At 35.7% G+C, this 14,675-nt stretch overlaps 1 protein-coding gene across 2 annotated transcripts in view; it reads right to left on the bottom strand.

Annotated features, from left to right (window-relative positions):
* The window catches only part of CTNNA3 (catenin alpha 3), a 464,394-nt gene that overhangs the window by 60,201 nt on the left and 389,518 nt on the right, over positions 1-14,675 (bottom strand). For both annotated transcript variants that reach the window (XM_082765467.1, XM_082765468.1), the window contains one exon: positions 4,226-4,318. In XM_082765467.1, coding sequence (XP_082621593.1) covers positions 4,226-4,318 — 93 coding nt within the window. The remainder of the gene's footprint in view (positions 1-4,225; positions 4,319-14,675) is intronic.

Here is a 14,675-nt window from a genome sequence, read left to right as displayed (position 1 = left end):
TTTGACAGATCATGACTCCTCACAGGGAATCTTTGGCCATGTATTAAGTGAAAAAATTACTATTAGCAGAACCCATTCAATATTACTGTAGCTACTGGTATTACATTTGATTTTTGTCATTGACATTTGTCTGTGCAGCACTGCTAAATATTAAACTTACTTATTATTTTAAACTTGCCTTTTTGTTAGCAAGATAGAAAACAGTTGCTGTTTATGTATGTCAGCATTTATATTAATATAGGAACTTAGATGCATAGTCATTGTTTATTGAGTAAGAGAATATATCATTCATGTCCCTTGGTCCCTTCTGACAGCTGCCTTGGCAGCAAGAAGGCAAAACACATTTTGGGGTGCATTAAACATAACACAGACAGCTGGTCAAAAGAGGGGATTCTCCTGCTATATTTAGTATTGGCGTGGCCTCACCTTGAATATTTTGTGCAGTTCTGGGCTCCACAGTGTACAAAGGATGATAAGGTCCTTGAAAGTGTCCAGAGGAGGTCAACAAAGCTGGTAAAAGGGCTGGAAGACATGTTCTAATGAGGAGAGGCTAAGGACACTTGGGTTGTCTAGCCTGGAGAAAAGGAGGCTGAGAAGTGACCTCGTTGCTTTCTGCAGCTTCCCGAGGAGGGGAAGTGCAGAGGGAGGTGCTGGTCTCTGCTCCCTAAACACAGATGGCAGGACACGCGGGAACAGCACAGAGCTGTGCTGGGGAGGTTGAGACTGGACATCAGGAAAAACTTCTTCACTGTGAGGGTGGTCAAACACTGGCACAGGCTTCCTAGAGGGGAAATTGATGCCCCATGCCTGTCAATGCCCAAGAGGCAGTTGAACAATGCTCTCATTAATGTGCTTTAACTTTTGGCTAGCCCTGAAGTGGCCAGGCAGTTTGACTAGGTATCTCTGAAGGTCCCTTCAAGATGAACTCTTCCATACCCTCTGTATAGACTGCAAATGCAAAAGATTTTATGCAAATACCAGCAGGTCTTCTTACTGTTTGTATCTGTTCTCTCAGAAAGTTTGGTTAAGACTGTCTTTTCAAGGCTCAATATGTTTTTAGATACGTATTAATGATCACTGTATTTAAGGCATAATACAAATAAAACAGTGCAATAAATTCAGTGTGGATTTTCTCATTCACTATATAACACTGAGTCAACTCTTCATCAACACTGAACTGCTGTGCACACATAATAAGAAGTAGATCTAACTCTCACACATTTTTATCTCTATTCATGAAACCATCTACTGAACTCTGAGAAAAAACGTGGGTGGGTGATTGCCTGAAAGCATTTTTGCTCATCGTCTGTAAGTGGACTGATTATGCACAAGATAAAATATTTCACCTATTCTTCAGTGTGAACATGTAACCTGTACAAATGTCTTTAAAATAAAGCTAATCTATTCAATTCATTAATACTGTAACTTCAAGCCCTCCAACTTTTCTTCCGACTTCAGAATGCACATTGTCTTCTAAGGCTGAAAATTAACTGGGCAAATACTTACTTGACCTTCTCTTCAACTCAACATCGTATGCTAAGCCACAAATTACCTCAATGGACTAACACTGACCACGATGGAATAAATTTCCTCAAGCAAAATTACTGAGCTTACAGAGTAATTACACAAATTAGACGCAACCACTAGAAGAAGAACATTTTTTGCATGTTGGATCTGGCTTTCAAATCAAAAAGACTTTTCCTAAAGAACTTCTTCATGGATATAGAATTGTGGTACAAATAATAATTAACATTGCTATCCAGTTTAATTACCGACTTCCCACCATGTGGGAAGGTGCCATAAACATCATCAATTTCATTTTCAAGATCTGGAATTATCTCAGGGAAAGACAATGAAGTAATGTTTCCAAGATTACCTATGTGCAGAGTCAAGAATATAAATACCAGATTACATCTCAGTCCTGTCATCTCCAGAGAGAGACGGGTTCTAGAAAAGTTAGAATTTAAAATGTAGTGATTGACCTATGTAAGAAAAACAGGATATCTGAGTTAAGATGTAGCCCTTGTTACATGTGGTATATGCACATCACATTCAGTTTTACATGCTTTATACATCATGATTAAAAAAAAAAAAAAAGTGTCAAAAAAGTCTTTCAAAGACACCAGCTCCCTGTTGGAGCAGTGAGAGATCTGACATTGGAGAAGATTCAAACATGTCCCTTCTCTCTCCCCACCACAGTTACTGACAGTGCAGAATTACACTGTCTGTGTAGTACAAGGAAAAACATATCCTGGAGATCTCTCCACAATAGCCTATGCCTCTTATTTTTGACAGCCAGCACTCTACCTACAACAGTCCTCAGAATTCACTTCTTCCTTTTCATAGATGTCTAGAAGTATGGGTTACTTATGGCTTTCTTTTCAAAGAAAATTCCCTTTAAAGGAAGCCTTTGGGTTATCTGAGACATGGAAGACCGTGTGTCTTTTAAAGATCTTTTAGAGCATTAGTGGATCCTTTGTTATTATTGTAGGATACCAAACACCTAAGCCTACCTTTTCTGTTTTCCCATTGCATTCATTATGGGATATTTATGAAACTATTCAGCACACCATCTGTACCTGTTCCAAACAAATCATCTCATAGGGACAACATTTTGAAGGAAAAGTTTGCCTTTCTTAACTGCAATTGAAATTTTACCCTGAAAGGTGAGAATAATCTTTCATACTTGTTACACTGCATGCCATATGCTTTAAGAATCAATTGATAGTTAATTAACATATAATTGATATGCACATCTTTAGAAAGGTAAATAAGTTTTCCCTTGTTTCACGGAGAAAACAGATTCAATACCCAGCTATGCTAAATACACTGCTTCTTAATACACCCCCTGTCAAGAAAAGCCTTTTTTGTCCAGACTTGTTAATGTAGCCTCAAGAAGTACAAAAGGTTACCATGGAATTACATTTGAAAATGGAATATAGCCCATAAAATCAATGGTTTTTTTTAGAGAATACTGACTTAATTTTACTCATCGTATGTACACAGTTTGAAATTATAAACTGAGAGCAGTTTCTAAAAGATCAACCAGGCACCATTCTAATACCACAGTTTCCATTAATAACTTACCTATTTTTTCAGAATTCATTCTGATTTTAAAATAAGAAATGGAACACAAGAGAACAGCTTTTGTTTTGAAATTTTTGATTAGCGTTTAGGGTCTTAATAAAGAAAATATTTGTGTTTGTGCAAGTTTGCTGGAAAACAAATGTAAATAAAAATCCCATTTTATCGATACTGTTATTGAATTGAATAATTTGTTGTTTTCCAACTAGCTCTATTGCTTCTAAATTCTATTTTGGTAGACTAGACTAAATGTGAGAAATCTGCTGTTGCTCTAGGTATTCTACAAACAAGTCATAAAATTCACATTTCTGGCCCCAGGGATCTTTCAACTTAAAAGTTGCAAACAGTCTACAATTTTGCTGAAATATTTCTAAAATTGAAACATAGACAAGATTAACGTTTGCTATGTATGTCAATTTTGTACTAAGAAGCCTTTTGCTACTCGAAATATTCATAGGTTCTTACAAAATGTGTGAATGTACAGAATAACCAGTAATGTAGCGTACTCCTAAGGTTAAATGATTTTACGAACAGCAAAACATGATTCAGAACTTCCAGAAATATTTTATCTGATTGCCAAATGCTACAGTGAGTTTTGCATATTTCCTTATGGGTTCACTGATCAAGTAATATAGAATTTTCTATAGAAATCTATAGAATAGATTCACAGGAGGACTCACAGAAGTACAAGTCTGTAACTCATGCACTGCAGTGGCTAGGACTGCAGACATCTTTTTCTGTGCATGTGCAGTTTCTCACATGTAGAGCTTATTTTTGGTTAATATGCTTTGCAGGCTACAGGTAAGACCCAGATACAAAAAGTCCTTATTAACCTAACCTCTATTAGAAGAAGACACGTTGATGAAACTATAACCTTTTAGAATTTAATCCAGAAGAGTAAGAATTTTCTCTTTAATTTACATTTTCACTGTGTATTTGTAAATTAATTACATAGTTGTTTTCTCTCTCAGGTAATACGTATCAGTTTTATGCACTCTACACATTTTCAGAAATCTATTAGGAGTTGAACATGATTTTCATGACTCACTGCATGACTTTAGGTGGTTTCATAGGAGTAATAATCTAACAGCATTATTCCCCTCATCAACTTGTTTTTTAAATACAGTGGTGTAATACATACCCTGTCAGTCTTCCCTTCCGTCTGAACACTTGTGCGACTACGTGCATCATGGTCTTCTTCAAGGTCAGATACATCTTCTAGCTCCTCGGGTGTCTGGGAAAAATGTTGAATAGGTTATTCTCACTTATGGTTAGGAAACTTGGTACTGATATCAAACATTTTAATGATAACGATTTTAAAGATAATGTTTGACAAAAAAAAACAAAAACACAAGTCTTGTAGAACTACACTGGCTACTAAATGCTAACCAATAAAATCACGTCAGACAGCTTTGAACTAGTTCATAATAGCCATGTTTAAATTAAAGCACTGACTTTTAAAGTTGGCATTTAGGGAAGTTTTTTGTTTGAATCTTCTGTTATTGCTGCTAGCAAATGTGCTTTAAAAAAAAACACATGACCAGAATGGATGCGCAGGTTTGTTCTACTGTCTCTTCTCTGTATAGAAACGCTAATACACCCACTATGATGTACTAATGTAACTGTGAGACACTCAAATCACAAGCAATTTTGGTCTCCTTGTTTGTACTGTACATACTGTACTGCTGACATTTTCTGGATACTTATTTCTTCAATAATACATGAGCAAATCAACTCAAAATGACAAGAAACATATTCTGTATGACTCAAGTCTTCAAATTTATTTCCTCCCTCCTACTTACCAACATATTCTTCTTGCAAGGGTTCTGAGTTTTACCATAAATAACTTAGTTAGTAAAGTGTGTTGAACGTGGCTTTATAAGGGACACTAAATAAAACATTCAAAGCAAGTTTAACCATACTAACGAAAAAGTACACAATGAAGCACACAAAGAATTCAGAATTACAAACTATTTAAAAATTAATATTACTTCTGCCAATGCAATAGGGTACCCAATAAGTTTTCATTTGTCTTAAGGGGATTCACATTTAAGAACCAAATTCACATTTAAAGCCCAGACTCAATAAATAACTAGTGACAGATCTGCTGTTGGATGATCTACTACCAGCTTGAACTCTAAAGTTCCAATCACAAGGAAATTGTGCCATTCTTCATTTCACATAAGCCTGAAGTCCCAAGAGAAACATGTAAAGATACTATCAAATAAGCCTACCAAAAGACACGTAGGGAAAAATAAAAAATAGAAAACTAATGGAAGTCATCATTACTTTTACCTAATTTTCAATCACGTCAAATGTATTTTTTTAAATCCAGAATCGCTATGTATTCTCACTTTCTATTTTTTACTGCAAGATTACATTTTTTACTGCAACAAACAACATTTGTTGACAGGCACTACACCATTCTGTGATTTTCTTTTAGATCCAAATCACTGTAATGCACCTGCATTAAACTGTGCAAATGCACCTGCATACATTCATACCATTTGGGAAAGTGTCTCTGTGGCCAGCAGGTGGAATATGCATTACTAGACTTCAACATCAGCCTTGAAACAAGGTTTAAGTAGCACTCCAGCACTTCAAAGCACAGAAGTATATTTCACCCACTGAACAAAATTACAGCAATTCCAGTAAGATAATACAGTAAAAAATAAATAACTCAAACCCAAGTTGACAGAAATATAATGCTGATCGTGAAAAGTATGCCTATGTATCCTCAAGAAAACAGGCAGTCAACTTTGGGGGCAAAAACGAACACAATACACCCACCTGGACACACATTACTTGTAAAGCAGAAAAGAAACATTTTATTTCCAGGCATGGATTATCACTGTCATAAAGTCTTTCATATTTAGTTTTGGAATTAGACCTAGTAAGAATTCCATGCTACAAAAAGCTGTTACCATGTTACAGTTACCTAATTCATCCAACACAGCACTTTCAAAAATGCAAGCTGTAGAACACAGATGTCCTTCCAGCTGCGCTGGGACAGGTTCCTCCAAAGTCCAGATTTGGCAGGTTTTTAACTATTGGTATGATAAACTTAACAACACATATCCATGCATTAAAGGACACAAGCTTCGAGAAGAAAGCTCCGATTTATCAAATCTTCAAACACAAACAATGAACCATACTCATTTTCAGACAAAAAGCATCAAAAATTTAACATAATAATAATGATAAAAATGGAAATACTCATTTTATCTCATTGATACCTGTATTATACAATTCAATGCAGGATTCTCAGTTCTTCATACTGCTTTCATGGTCCAGTATTTACTAAATGATACATGTATCCACTTACATAAACGTTCCACGTGAGAACTCATGGCTATCTGGGTATTCCGTATTGTGAAAGCTTAACATAATGCAACTCCTGGCTGGTCTTAAAGCCTCATTATGAATTCTACACTAAGAAAATGTTATTGTATGTTTGAACAGGTCTTTTATATTAAGGGTATAGACTACCAGTTCTAGTAACGTGAAAGAAGGTAATATCCCTAAACAGATTTTTTGTAAAGGAAGAGCAGCAGAGCTTGAGAACTGGGATAAGAAGCATAGAAGGAATTTCAAAGTACAATTAGTTGAAGGTTGAATATTTAGGGCTATGATGAATCTCTGACAGAAACAGGAGTCTCTGAGACTGCAAGTGACAGCTAGGGAAGACTGGATGTATGTCATCAGTGACAGGACAAATACAAGACATCAATGGCAAATTCACTATTAAGACATACAAAGTAAGGAATCTCCAGTAAATGTGAGGAAGAATGTTGATGTAAAAATTAAGTTCTGTGCAAGAATCCAGTCAGTAAGAAGCTATAAGCATGGCTGAGACACGGCAGTAGAAGGTTTCAAAACAGATCGTTTCAAACCAGGAAAATTAAGCAAAAAGGTTTCCGGTGGTTACAGGAACAAATTTCTTGACTAGTATATCCCCTAGGAATACTGGAAAAGGGGAGAAATCGATTTTAAGGTGAAGCCTGAGCAGTTTACAGATAAGGCTATGGAAGAGGTGTCTGACACAGCAGAGGGGCACGGGACACCTGCCCCAACCTCCTGACCCCCAGTTCTGACAAATTTTGGTCATTTGCAAAAAGCCTTTGTTGGCCCCCACAAAAGCACATTCAAGTATGTCCCTACATATTTAATACTATGATTACGTTATTCCTGCTGTAATGTTGCAGTTAGTAAATTTGTATTCCTTTCCACATTTCAGTGTTTTTAATAAATCTGTATTCTCACTGGTTTTGCTTCCGAGGACTCAGGCTGAGGACTCTACATTATATTTATAGCCAATTCTATAGCACTGATGATTTTTACACCTTGCTGATACACAACTTAAAGCAACAGTAGCAAGTCAATACCATCACACGTAGGTGATTTCCACCTATACATTACATGTTTTCATCTGTAAAACAAACCATCGCTCCTCTGGTGCGAAACCTTTACATTTGCTTTACTACTAGAGTTTTACAGAGAGTAATTAATGAAACTGAAGTCTGGCTTTTGGCTTTAGATCTCTGCCAGTCCTTTTAAACGATGCAGTTGTGCTCTTTGGCTTATTTGCTTTTCAATCCAAGTTTGTAGAACAACATGTATGACTACTTTTTAGAGAATTTTCTCCAACACAGATTTTTATATGCAGACCCTCCTCAAAAGTGATTGTCCAAATAACTTTAGCTAGATCATTCACTTTTAAAGGTCACATACACTCATGAAACATTAATCCTGCAAATAAAGAGCCTCAGATGCTAAAAAATAATGCAGATCCAAGTCTAAAATCTCAAGGTATACAGTGTAAATGAAGAGAGGCATCGTGATAGGAATGGAAGCACAGAAGCTATCTCCACTTACCTAACATTCGATTAAATATTGACCTTTAAACTGTCATTATATGCTCTCTTAATGTATCTTACTTGGTGTCAGTCTCTTCACACTCAGTCCTTACTTTTCCCAAATGAATATCAAACAGCAGTGCAGACTAACACCTCATCAGGACTGAGCTGATGAGTGATCTCTGTATTATATCAGTGCAAAAACAGATTTATTTGTGGTATGTAATACTACAGCAGCAAATAGAAATGCTTTGTATGCACTTCACTAGGGTCAGAATTTAGTTTACTATGTTCTTCACTAAGAGCAGAATAGGTTTAAAACAACTCTATGTTCTACTCTGAAAATGTAACTAATGCCCGTATTTGCAAATTTCAACACATCAAGAATTATGTTATTCAACGTAACAATATATGGCAAATGGCCCCTTCACAAATATTTAGCTAATGCTCCATATTTTGTTTCTTGTTCACAATACCAGTATTATCCCCCACTTAATTCTGCCAGATGACAGACTGACAATTTTGATACACTTGAGGAAGAAGAAACTGCAAGCGTTATGTATTTTTCCTGCTCAATTCATTAATAATCTCATAATTGTTGGTCTCTTATTTCAAATTCACTTAAAACACTTTTCAGATTTTTGATAAAATAATATTGTCTTGAAAACAATAAAAAGCACATTATTTTAGGGCAAATTAAAATCCTATGTTCTTAAACTGTCAATATTATGACATCTCACTACTACAATAAATACTAACTTTCGTATTTATTTTATAACATGATCGTATGTCTATTCTTGAAAGCTGTTCTTGGAACCTTTCTTAAAAATATCTACTGCATATTATTTGAGAAATTATGAATATAAAGCTAACACTATTAATTAAATTGGAGATCAAGACTTTGTCTTTGATAGCAGTGTTTCTAACAACTGCTGTCAGTACATTTGTCATCAAGTAGGAGTAAAAATATTATCCTGCTATAACCTGTACACATTACAGGTACTTAATCTTCAAATGCAGGTGATAAACAGTTCCTGTTACTAAAAGAGAAAATTGTGCACTTTTTATCGATCTACACTGTAATTTCATGTTAAGATTAGTGGTGAGAACAGAAACTTCAGCAAAGAACCAACACTTTTGTAATTTGTAAGTGGTAAGAATAAATAATGACCTTCAAAACAGAAAGATGAAAACTACTTTCAATACAAGAAAGATCATATTGCATGGTAAGAAGTTGAGGTTTAAAAAATAATAAATACAGTGAACTCTTCAAGTAAGGGACACAAGTTACCTTATTACTACTGGATGCCTTGAGTTCGTCTGTTCATTTAACAATTAGCCAATTTACAATATTCCACTCCAAGAAGTCAGGACAAAAAGGTCAGATTTATCACCATTAGAAACTGATGGAAATATCAGTAACCTGACACCAGGTGACAATTCCTGGGTTTTTAGTTCTCACTGAGAATACCTTAGGATAATGGTCTTCTCAAGAACTGGCCTGAGAGACAGGAAGAATGTGAACACAGGGTTTTTCACTTTCAACTGTAAGATTTTTTCCCTAATATATCTAACCCATAGATTTCAGTTAAGTGAATTATGCTAAATGATGATACTAAAAAAATAATAATTCATTTGGATAGGTAAGAGTATCCTTTAATAAAAGATTTCTGATGAAATTTTGTATTCCTCAAACTGGAGTAGATGAAATGATTATCTAGGACCTGAAGATTTGCTCAAGTCTCCTGAGTCTCAAGCGACCTTCTCTACTATCAGACCTGCAAGTAAAATGTTCCATTTTAAACAAAGGTGCAGAGTGAACCTGTCAATCAAAACTTTGTGCATAACTAGAACGATTCAGACTCTAATACAAAGCCCAATTCTGAATGCATCGCTACTGCTCACTGTCATCCTTCACATGCATTCCCACCTGTAACTATCAAAATGCAAACTTTTCAGTTTTAGCAGATGTTCATCCCAATGTCCCAGAGAAGGATAAAATAAAAGCGCCCTTGCTGTGAATCTTGTATCTATTAGTTTCATTCTTGATTTTAATTATTAAGAGGTTTCTGATTCCCGTAACATGCATCCACCCACGTTTAGTCACTCAGTAACCAATAACTGTTCAACCGAGTGATCTGTGTCAGCTGAGGTGGAACTAAACAACCCATTAAGCACATCATTGTGCAAACCTGCTTTCATGTCACAAATCAGTAATTCGACTCCAATTTAAGAGGCTGATAGTCCATTTCTAAATAGGTTCTCCAAGTAAAACTGAATTAAAAAACAAAATTAAAGAGCACCCCTCAAGAAACATTAACTATTTCAAGCCTTGTTGTTCCTGTACTTTCATTTATTAGATGATTTGGTTGCTATTTTTAGAGGTGCTAATGAGAACCATACAACAACAGCATTTTAGTTACGTGCACTGCCATTACTAACGCATTTAGTAGTGCATACAAAATACTCAGTGATATCATTTTCTAAATTGGGAAGGTTTCATAACAAACTTTTATGAAATAAGGCAGCAAGGAACCTTCCCCTTCAACACATCAATTGAGAAACTTATTCATATATTTCCCCTTTGCATATTTTTCATAATTTGCAAATAATAGGTAACATGCAGACATCTTTGACAGCTTCTTCTGGCCAGTGAAAATGGAATGGGAGATATTCACTGTATCTGTCATTTACAAACACAGATAGGTATAGATAAAAATAGATGAGCAACTGTGAAGAAAGACACAAGGTCCTATGATAATTGAATAAAATCTCTCTCACTTATGAACTGTTTTTCCTAATGTCTAAGCTGAACCTTCCCCCATGTAATCAAAGATTATTCATTTTCTTCCTATGCATTATGAGCATATAAAAACAGATTTTAGCTCTTCTTGTGCAAAAATATTTTACATTTTGGGAAATGGCTATCATATCTTTCCCTTCTTTCTTCTTCTTTTGCTGTCTTACTAGGCTGATGAAGACTAACCCATTCAGTATTTTCGTCATAGATCAGATTTTCTAATACTTGGATTGTTCTAGCTTCAGTCTTCTAACTTGTGTTCCTCAAGCCTCTTACTCAGAACCCCACCCTAGCATGGCTGATTTTTAAGAACTCTCTCACCTTTTAACCAAGAAGTCAGCCAGGGCAATGGTTCTGCACCTCTGCACCTCCAAACAAACAGCATAAATAAGTCAAAAATCTGTCAGTCCAGAAAGGGAGCAAGCATAACTTCATGACTAGAACAGTTACTTGAGTGGAGAGGAACTATGAATTCTAGTACCTGGTCAGAAATATGAGCACATTTTAGAGCCTGAACTGCAATTCTCTGTTTCCCTAAAGAGACTCAAGTTAATGATGTGTAGTCATCTCTTTAACCCATAGTACCAGAGCTTCACGAGGACAGGTAAGGAATGATCTCATCCCTAAGACTCGAGCATAGTATCTTCCAAAATGAGGTCCACACTGAGTCACTATATCTATACTACTTTCAATATCTACTACTTGCTATGAGTTTTCTGGAATGGAAAATATCAAATGAAAATGATGTGTTTTATTGATGAAATAAAGACAGCCTAAAATTTAATCTGGATGTCATTCTACCAGTTGAGAAACGTAAGAAAATTTTAGAGGTCTAAAAGAGTCCAAGAATTATAAAGCTAATATTTTCCACAAATGAATGGGGCAGTTTCATAGACAAGAAATAAACAACAGCAGTAAAAATAAAAAACAGCAGCAAAAATATCAGATGGGATGATGATCTCATCTAGAAAACAGCAAGTCCTTCATTCAGATCCCTTGTGCAAATAAAAAGAACCTAAGGTGAATCATCTGCTTTCTGCTCGGCAAATTTCCTATAAATAATAACCAGATCAAGCAGTCAAGCATGAGATGATGGAAGTTGGAAGACATGAGGTTTAGGACCATATTATTGTAAGGAAATAGGAAAGAAAAAAGGGTAGCTCAACTTGTAAGCAGACACAGTCTTTCATTTCTTCTCCACTGGAGATTGGCTCCATTTCAGTAATCAGTTATTAGTCCATCGTCCAGAGGTTCCAACCCCAACAAAGGCAATCAACAGCTTCCTTTCCTCATAACTAAAGTGCTTGGTATACTTACTGAACAGTAAGAGAGCCTGAACAACTAATAGTTTAGCTACACTGAAGGAACAGTGCTCTGAAGATGCAATTTCAACACAATCCATTCACTAGATGATGCACAGTACTCCCTTGTTGCAACACACTTCACTTCAGTATCAATATGCTTTGTTGGTACTGAATATTATGGAGCATCCCTTTTTTTTATTTTTTTATTTTTTTTATTTTTTTATTTTAAGAATAGGGTTTTAAGTCCCAGGAGTTTCCAGATAATTAGGTAGTATCTGGTTTGTCAATCTCTACAGATTTTTTTCAGGTACCAATACTTAAAAATACAGTCTTCCATTTACCAAGCTGAGTGGAGGATTTGTTTGAAATTCTCCAAAGAATTTCCTTCCATGGTTTCTGTCAGTCTCCCTGTTATTACCATGCCTCCTTACTTGGTATGCCTACTTGCCTTCAACCACTCTGCATTCTAGCTCTGTGAGCATGCTTGCAAGAAAATAATCCAGTGTGATTCAAGTTGGAAAGCAAAGTTAAAAAAAAGAGAGAGAGAGAAAAAAAAAAAAAAAAAGGTATAATGGTATGATTAGCAGCAAAAACAGAAATATACCTGTGGACTACAAAGGAATTATAAAAAAAGCAAAGCAAAGAACTATTAGAGGTAAAACAAATAAATACATTCTACCCAAACCTTTTTCACTCTCACACTGGTACACCAGCAAGGACATGCTGACAATAGAACTGTTACACTGTTACCCCAATGTCAGAGCATAGAATACCAAGCTACAGCCCTGCTGCTCTCTTCTTATTCTAGCAAAACTGAGTTGACAATCTAGAACACAAATAATTTCTATTTATTTTGAAATGCCTTTTAGTTGACTACTGAAAACATTTATAATGTACTTCATCACTTTTCTGCTTCATGCTAGAGACAGCCCATCCTACCAATGAAATGATTCCAGTGAAAATAATGGCATTGAGGAATTTGAACCAGGCCAAGGACTGCACTGACATTTATGATCAGTAAACGGAATCCATGGCCAGATCTATACTGAGTAATGAAGATCTCTGAGCCAGAACTGGCATTAGCATTGACAAGGCTGATTTCAAAGTCAGAACCACAGCCTAAGCTATTAACCCTACTGAGAGACTGCAATCTCCATTTCCAGGCTTGCATTTCTCACAGTCCAGTGAAATGTGTGGAGAGATGCAGATTTTAATAAAATAGATGTGATTTGTAATACTTTTGCTTTCTCCCAGTTCTCAGCTCCAGAAATGCAGTCCTTCACATTTAACAGGATGATATTCATTCCATTTCTCTGGGAATCTAATTTACATTAGATAGCACCTAGTGGCAAGGAAGGAATACACATTGCTTTTCCCTGTTGTAAGAAATAACCCACAGCAAAGATTTTAATGTTCCAGAAAATAGACTGCATTGTGCTTAAGCTTCCAATCAGGCACAAAACTAGAGCTACTTAATCCATTCTGGAAAGTTCTATTTTCCTGAAAGAGTGGGATAATTTTTTGAACAATAAATACATAAACATATGCAACACACTTGCAATAGAATTTAATCCCTAAACAGGGAAAAACTACAATTTGTAGTAGTATGCAACTCCGAACTGCTCATGCCATCCATTCCTGTACAAAGCACATTGGCGTCACTATCTGAACCAGTAAGTTCAGCACGGAGAGACTCGATGGTAAGCCATGCAGCAATTTGCTGCTGAAAAGTTCTTAATTCACAGCCTTGCCTAAGGCTATAGAGTTTGGGCAGAAGACAATGCAGATTTGCCAGGATGGATAATTGCACATTTCAATTGTAATGGATACAGTATGCAGCTGACTGTTTCAGCACTGGTCCCTGTATCCACATTTCTGAAATCATTCACTGTGTTTTCTACATATATCCATAAAGCCATTTTTTAAACAAACAAACAAAAAAAACAAACAGCATGTCTTTGCCATTAGCTGAAGTTTTAAAAAATGGAAACCAAAGGCAGATATGAGAAAATAGTATTTTAACTGAAAAAAGAATAAAAAAGAGAAGATTGGTCATACAGTCATGTGCTGAGAGCAACCAGTCAGGACTACCACAACAAATGATGGCAGAAGTACACTAGTCTGGTAGTTGCATGCAAAGTAGCAAATAACTTGCTTTTCTAAGTAAGATTTAGCACACCATATTGTTCTGTTTGCCTCATCAATTCTATATTCCTGTCGTCATAATGACAAATTAAAGAGTCAGCTATATCTAGATTAAGCTAATTAAGTTTACTTATACAAGACAACGTCATTTATGAAAGGCTTAAGTGATAGCAAGTTCATCTCAACACCTGTCAACCTGAAGTATTTTTTAATCTGAAAAAAAGCTAGGTTTACCCACAGATTTGTTTCACATAAGTCTATTAAGTAACTAGTTCAGCCAGTTTCAGTTATGTTATTCTTTGTGATTTTATGCAAGCAGCTCATTACATTAAATTGTTTTTCGTCACCTAGTATAAATACAGGCTCTTCAGAGTCCAAAAACATATAAAAGAAACTATTTACCCTTTCAGAGTACCAGAAACTCTCATCAGTAAAAAAGCAAGAGAGACCAAAACATAAGAGAAGGAGGCAGTTCTTCAGTCTTCA

The sequence above is a fragment of the Aythya marila genome, assembly GCF_965140915.1.
Source record: "Aythya marila genome assembly, chromosome: 7".
Classification (NCBI taxonomy): Eukaryota; Metazoa; Chordata; class Aves; order Anseriformes; family Anatidae; genus Aythya; species Aythya marila.
Note: the sequence above shows the minus strand (reverse complement) of the source record. Positions and strands in the feature narration are given on the sequence as shown.